Consider the following 7,841-nt stretch of genomic DNA (forward strand, 5'->3'; position numbering starts at 1 on the left):
TTTTTTTTGCAGAATTGCCTGTGAAAATCAGCAAGCCTTTGGTAGACATCAATGTAACACAGAAAGAAAAGGTCACATTCGAGTGTGAGCTGTCCAGGCCCAACGTGGATGTTAAGTGGTTCAAGGTACAGCATTTAACGGATAGCGCTATCTTGATTTCTGACTTCTCTGAAAGGGAATGAGAGCCTTTAATTTCACTTCCAGGGGATGTGAGTCTGAACCTTTACTATGTAGCTCCTTTTTGCTTATGTTCTTTTACTTGACCATATTGGGGACCAACTCAGGCATTTCATGAACCTTCTCTGGGGCTCAGCTGATACTTCCCTTAAAAAAAGGATAACGGCATTTCTTCAAGGTAATGTCTGAAGGGGTTTATTGCCAACCCTGTACAGTGCTTTAAGCCTTCAAATAGGTGTCTAAAGTCAACCAATAGGTATGTATCTTCTTCAGCCTTTCCTACTTCTTGTCAGCTTTTCACTCGGCTTAAGTTTCAGCAGATGTTCCAGTAAGCACAGTTCCATTAAGTCCAATGAGATGGATGAATTAAACACCTGACTGTTTGTTTCGCTCGCTGCAGATGTGGAAGAGTTGATGATGACCTGGTTTGGCCATTTCTCTTCTAGGATGGGAAAGAGCTCTGGCAAAGTAAGACAGTGGGGATTATTTCCCAAGGAAACAAGAGAAGCCTCATTATTCACAAGTGTGAATATGAAGACCAGGGAACCTATACGTGTGAAGCAGCTGAAGACAAGACGTCAGCTACCCTAAAGGTTCACGGTATGTTTGACTGAAGTAGGAAATTACATCTACTGCCATATTTTTGACTCCATGGCACAAAATGCTTCATGGACGCTTTGTGTATTTCTCAGTTACTTACTTTGGATAACTTTCTCTCTGTGCTTGCTCTATCCTTAGAGGAGTATTTTTGGAAGATGTGCTATCTTGGTTTTCCATTTATCATAAGTGGTTTCTAGTCTCTGGAATTTAAATGGTGTTTCTAGATTCACAAGTTGGCAAATAGTGGACTGTCTGACACAAAGCAGGGATACAGTGGATGGTGGTGACGTGGTTTGGTTTAGCTTCTGCCACTGTCATGGGAGGACTTTGCCTGAACAGGGACTGGACGAGCCCTGGGTATGATCTCAAGAAGTTTCCTAGTTTTTACATTGTAAATGCTAAGGAAAGTGCTTTCTGACTGCATCTCTCCTTCATGCTCAAGGCAGCTTTTCCTTCTGTGCGTTGAACTGTGCAACTGGTCAAGCGACAGATGTATTTTGTCACCAGGCTCTGAAGCACCAGAGATGAGCTAGTGCTGAAGGCCAGTTACTGAATGGTCTGCTGTGCCCTGGCAGATGTTATTGTCCAGAGGGACATCTGAAAAGACAGATCAGCTCTTTCTTATTGCTTACTGGATGCTGTCCTCCTGTGGCCACTTGGGTTCAGCAATATCTTCATGAACATCTGTCCTGTTCCGTTGCTGTGTTGAACTCCCCTTTTCCTCCCTGACTTTGTGATTGGGATGGGTTTCTGTTTGAATGCTGGCTGGTTTGCATCTGAGCTCTGCTCCTGGGGCTGATCCAAGGTGTACCAAGGCCATTCCTTTCAAAAGGAAAAGGCTGCAGTAGCACAGAAATATGGGTCAGTTCTGACATAAGTTGCAGAGCTAGAGGATTATACTGAGTTCAGGGAAGTCTGAAGAAAAGGTATCTCCTTGATAAAACGTGGCTGAGGTCCCTGTGGCTGATACAGCCTGGACACACAAACAAGCGTGTCAGAGGAGAGCATGCAGAGAAGCATGTGAATGAGACAGGTTTATAGTGGCACAAGAGATTATAGGCTTGTGTTTGGTTTTCCTTAGCAAATTTTCTTCATTGATATGTTTAACTTCTTTTAAAACCTTTATGAAGTTCTGGCATCCATAAAATCCTCTTGCAGTGAGCTCCACTGTAGATAGCAATTCTGTCTGTAGGTTCAAGCCCAAAATGTATTCACTGTTCATCTAGGAAAAAAACCACAATCCCATTTTTTCCATGCAAGCATGCAGAAAATAAACACACCACGCTCACTTATGGTGAAACCCCAAACCAATATATGACTCTATGATTTCACAGCCCGAGATATCAAGATTGTAAAGCCACTGGAAGATGTGGAAGTCAACGAATATGAGAGTGCGTCTTTCGTCTGTGAGATTTCGCATGATGAGGTCCAAACCCAATGGTACAAAAATGACAACAAGCTGAAGGCTGCTGACAATATCAGAATGCGCCAAGATGGTAGGATGTAAAAGGAGGATCTCGTTCTCGAATGGGGGTGGGTTGGAGTAGGTGCTGGTAGGGGATTCTCGGCAGAAGGGTCTGACCTCCAAAATCAAGTTATGAAGATTCAGCAGAGAGTTCCCCTTTTCTTTTGGGGCTACAGCTAGGCTGGGACAGTGGGATGGTGGGAACCTTAATAAGGGAAATTTGGTGTCATCCCACCACCCTATGCTGCCAGGAGTGAGTGAGAATTTGTACCATCTGACGGTGGGTGGGATCCTTCTTTTTCAAGTCCTACACAGACAGTGAGGCCCACGCTCAATCAGTCCTTGGAGGATCTGAGGTGAGGCTATCCTTTGACACAGGGATGTAGACATGGGGGAATGGTCAGCCTTGCCACTGTGAGAGCAGGTGGTGATGCACTGAAACCAGATGAACAATGCTCAACCGGGCAGTGTGCCTTGGAGAGCAATGCTGTTTGCTCAAGGGAAACTATGGTTGTGTCTCTGTTCTCAGGAAAGACCTATTCGCTGACTTACACACGTGTCCAAGTCGAAGATGCAGCAGAGATCAAATTTGTAGCAGAAAAGGCAGAATCTCGTGCCCAGCTTACTGTAAAAGGTAATTATACTTTTCATGCCAGTACTGCTTAAGGTTTCTCATGTTACAAACCAACCAACGTCCCTCACTTTTAATGTGAAGAAGGTTAAACAACACCTCAATTTTTCAGGAAAGCTCCTGTCTACCTTACTGCATGTGAAATAATCAGCCTGGGAATTTTCTTTTGCAGTTTATTTTCTCAGGAGGTTGGTTTTGTAGCTCAAGATATTAAGTAATGTTTGAACTTTGAGAGACAAAAAGCTGTAGCTTGACTTTCTCCTCCATTTTCTCTTTCTGGTGTATGTTTAAAAAGCATGTAGCATTTTTTTCACGTTTAAGTTAAACAGTGCAATAGAGTGAGAGAGAAAGAAGACATTTGAACTAACACACTGATGAGGAGCTCAGGACATTTGAGATCAATCCCTGGCTCTGCCACAGCACTGCTGTGTACTGTTGAGTAAATTACCTATTATCTCTGCAGTTCAGCCACTCAAGTGGTAAAATAGGGATAAAGAGTTTTCCTTTCATTAGCTCTTCACTTGCTGTGTGTTAGTTGAGTGTTTAGCATAGCAGGGATTCCTGTCATCATCCAAATATCTGTCCATAAAAGAAATATTGCTAATGAGTTTTTAATTTGCACTTTTCATGGAAACTGTACTGATGATTCATCTTTTTTTTTTTTTTTAAATCCGTTTTAGAACTACCTGTAAAAATTGTGAAGCCTTTGCGAGACAAGATCGCTCTTGAAAAACATCGGGGATTCCTGGAGTGCCAGGTGTCTCGTGCCAATGCCAAAGTTCGATGGTATAAAAAGGGTGTTGAAATTCACCCTAGTGACAAATATGAAATTGTGAGTGAAGGTGTCTATCGGAAACTCATCATCAATGACGCAGGTTATGAAGATGAGGACACATACACTTGTGATGCCTTTGATGACAAAACCAGTGCTAATTTCTTTGTTGAAGGTAGTAAACCATTTTTATCCCCTCTAGGATGCATTTGAAGGAGGATTGGCTGGTTTAAAAAGCCCTTGTCATTTACTTTGAAAACACAATAGCACTTTAAAAGCATTTTAAGTAATTTTTTAAAATTACTTAAAAGTAGTTTAAGGTTTTTTTCAGAGAACAGTTGCTGTAGCTAATCAGCGTTTTTCCTATTATCAACATCTGCATTTCAAGGAACCTTCTTTTCCATTTTAATAGTGCCATGCATTTGATATCACAGTAGAAAGGTGATTTTAGAAATAGGACCAGGAAACAGGAGATCTGGATTATGTTGAGGCTGTTCTACAGTCTCATTGTCTGATCTGTGACCAACAATATATGTTTGTTTATTTTTATTTTTTTTTTTTAAAAAGGATGTTTTAAGGTGTTTTGAGCCCAAAAGTGCAGTATTCTAATGCAGAAAAGATGGCATGATTGTACAGGATGGTGATCTTTAGGGTCCCTTCTAACCCAAGCCATTCTATGATGCTTTCGTGACTCCTAAATCCCTGTTTTCTCCTTCCATCCTTCATCCAGAGCAATCCATTAACATTGTAAAGGAGTTGTGTGATGAGGATGTGACTGAGCCTGAAGAAGCCAACTTTGAGTGTGAGACATCCATTCCATCCGTGAAACCGCCCAAATGGTTCCTACGGGGAGCGGCCCTCCAGGCTGGCGGAAACATCGTCATGCAGCAAGAAGGCACCATCCACCGGCTGACAATCCTGAAAACCAGTGCTGATATGACAGGCACCATTCAGTTCTGCATTGGCAAATCAAAATCCACCAATAGTACCAAGCATTTGATATCACAGTAGAAAGGTGGTTTCAGAAATAGAACCAGGAAACAGGAGATCTGGATTCTGTTGAGGCTGTTCTAGAGTCTCACTGTCTGACCTGTGACCAACAATATATGTTTGTTTATTTTTATTTTTTTTTTTTAAAAAGGATGTTTTAAGGTGTTTTGAGCCCAAAAGTGCAGTATTCTAATGCAGAAAAGATGACATGATTGTACAGGATGATGATCTCTAGGGTCCCTTCTAACCCAAGCCATTCTATGATGCTTTCGTGACTCCTAAATCCCTGTTTTCTCCTTCCATCCTTCATCCAGAGCAATCCATTAACATTGTAAAGGAGTTGTGTGATGAGGATGTGACTGAGCCTGAAGAAGCCAACTTTGAGTGTGAGACATCCATTCCATCCGTGAAACCGCCCAAATGGTTCCTACGGGGAGCGGCCCTCCAGGCTGGCGGAAACATCGTCATGCAGCAAGAAGGCACCATCCACCGGCTGACAATCCTGAAAACCAGTGCTGATATGACAGGCACCATTCAGTTCTGCATTGGCAAATCAAAATCCACAGCAAACCTGCTTGTCAGAGGTAACATGATACGGCCTGGGCTTGAATTAGATCACAAGAGATCCTCTCTCTCTCAGTCCCTGCAAAGTAATTTTTCCTACATACTGCCAGGCTCCACTGGTTGGGGTCTTGAAAATGGAGGTCTACCTGGAAGATCTGCTTAGTTCCCAATGACAAGTTGTCGGGCGCAGTGCTGGATGCACTAAATGAGACAGCAATGCCTCAGGAAGGGATCCAATTAAATGAGTTTGCAGGGCCTGATATTCGAATCTATTCAGCTAAGACCATTTTTTTTCCCCCTTGACTTTATCAACGAGGAAAAAACATGCAATTTGCCAGGAGCGTTTATTTTGTGCTATTTCTGAACTAGACAAGTTTGATAGCTCATTTACTTAATCCACTTTGTCATCAATTTGATTGGAGACAAAGATTCAGGATTCGGGGCTTTTTATCTTCCCCTGTCTCCATTGTAAATATCTCCAATCGCATCCTGAAGTCCTTGTTTTGTCTTTAATTCAGTTTTACTTGCATAAAGTCCTGAATTAGAGAGTGGTTTCAGTAAACATTACACCAGAACCGGACCATGCATTTGTTAGTTAATACACAGTATTATCTTATAGAAATCAACATTCCCTATAGATCATCACTTTGGTTTAGCTTCAAAGGAAATCAACTCTGTAACAGGAACCTGTAGCATCATCTAAACAATTCACAAAGCATTGTGAATGACATGCATTAAAATCATTGCCATGAAATACAGATTAGAAGCTTTCCTCTTCTTCATGTGTTATGACAGGACAAGAGTTAATGGCTTTAAACTAAAAGAGGGTAGTTGCAGACTAGATATAATGAAGAAATTTTTTAAAATGAGGGTAGTGAAACACTGCTCCAGGTTGCCCAGAGAGGTGGTAGATGCCCCATTGCTGGAAGCATTCAAGATCAGGTTGGATGGGGCTCTGAGCAACCTGATTTAGTTGAAGATGTCCCTGCTAATGGCAGGGGAGTGTGGATTAGATAATCTTTAAAGGTCCCTTCCGACCCAAACCATTCTATGATTCCTCCCAACCCTGCTTTACAGATTACCACATACAGATCACCAGGAAGATGGAGGACAAGACCGCCCTGGAGCGCCATTCTGTCGTCCTGTCTTGTGACTTCAGGCCTTCCCCAAAGATTGTGAAGTGGTTCAAGGGCAACACACTCATTGAGCCCTCCGAGAAGTACAAAATCAAGAGGGAGCAGTATTCAGCAGAGCTCAAGATTTTGAAGGTGAAGCCGGAAGATGCTGGTGTGTACAAATGCAGGCCTGGAAGCGCAGAGACCGAAGCCACGCTGACTGTTGAAGGTACAAGGGTTTTGCAGCAGAGAGACTTGCCTGTTGCATAGATACAAGGAAGAAATTTTTTATGCTGAGGGTGGTGAGACGCTGATCCAGGTTGCCCAGAGAGGTGGTAGATGCCCCATCCCTGGAAACATTCAAGGTCAGGCTGGATGGGGCTCTGAGCAACCTGATCATCTCGAAGATGTCCCTGCTCATGGCAGAGAGTTGGACTATATGACCTTTAAAGGTCCCTTCCAACCCAGACTATTCTATGATATCTTTATGGGTACGTACTTCACCGTGGGTTTCTCTTCTTGAGTATACGGAGGTTCCCACAGTTCCTTCTGCTACTATTATGTAAATGCAATGCCTTAAGTGAACTGTGCTGATATTCCATGATATCAGCTGAAATTCAGCATTTGCCATGAAGCAGGTAATGCATGTGGAAGGACACCATCTGGGTAAGGTGGAAATTCATGTGTCTTTCTCAGGGCACATTATTTTCTGTTTCATTTGAGGAACTAGAACTCTGGTACTTCTCACTAAAAAGTGACCTCTATGTTAAACTGCTACAGGCCACCTGGTTGTGGTTTTCATTTCCTGGCCACTGTGTCAGCTTTTATATCTGTTATATGTTTGTTATTCATAGTAATGTTCTGCCTCATCCTGGTATGAAACTGTTTTTAGCCAACTCTTCAGCTGTGGTGAATCTGTAAGAAAAGGTGATCTTTGTGTCACTTTCAGCAAGACTTGGATGTGAGCCACTGAATCATTTCCATGAGTCCAGGCAGCCACTCTTGGTAACAGTTTGGCCTTGCAGAGGTTCCTCCAAATGACAAAATGATTTAATACTCCCAAACCCTCCTCTGAGTTAGCCAGTCCTTGAGAAACAGCATTTCATAAGTGGAGAAAGTGCGAAGAGAAACTTCTGGCCAAGGGCTGGGAAAGAAAAGAATTCAGTTCCTGTTGCTCCCTAAACCTGAGCAAATTGCTTAATCTCTTTGTACTTGCTGTTTGTGGCCAACCCTGCTGTCTTCATCTCATCCTCTGTGTTTTCCTGGCAGTGAGTCAGGGATAATTTAGTTATACGGTGTGAATGTATGGGTGGCGACAAGCACACAGGGAATCGAGCTCTGTGGGGTACCTAGACACTGCTGTAACGTCGTTACCATTTTAGGAATAATTGCTTATTTTTAAATTAAAAAGAAAAAACAACAAACCAGTTTTATGTGTAAAAAGAGAATTGAGGACTCTAGACAATATAATTTTTTTATTGGATTTTTTTGTTGCTGTTGTTGGACTAAATGCAGAACCACGTAAAT

At 42.4% G+C, this 7,841-nt stretch overlaps 1 protein-coding gene across 1 annotated transcript in view; it reads left to right on the plus strand.

The window, feature by feature from the left end:
* The window catches only part of OBSCN (obscurin, cytoskeletal calmodulin and titin-interacting RhoGEF), a 201,805-nt gene that overhangs the window by 80,240 nt on the left and 113,724 nt on the right, over positions 1 to 7,841 (plus strand). The window contains exons 31-33 of the mRNA XM_014944927.1: positions 3,554 to 3,820; positions 4,950 to 5,219; positions 6,277 to 6,543. Of these exons, the coding sequence (XP_014800413.1) occupies positions 3,554 to 3,820; positions 4,950 to 5,219; positions 6,277 to 6,543 (804 nt within the window). The remainder of the gene's footprint in view (positions 1 to 3,553; positions 3,821 to 4,949; positions 5,220 to 6,276; positions 6,544 to 7,841) is intronic.

Source organism: Calidris pugnax, unplaced genomic scaffold (assembly GCF_001431845.1).
Source record: "Calidris pugnax isolate Ruff unplaced genomic scaffold, ASM143184v1 scaffold54, whole genome shotgun sequence".
Taxonomy (NCBI): domain Eukaryota; kingdom Metazoa; phylum Chordata; class Aves; order Charadriiformes; family Scolopacidae; genus Calidris; species Calidris pugnax.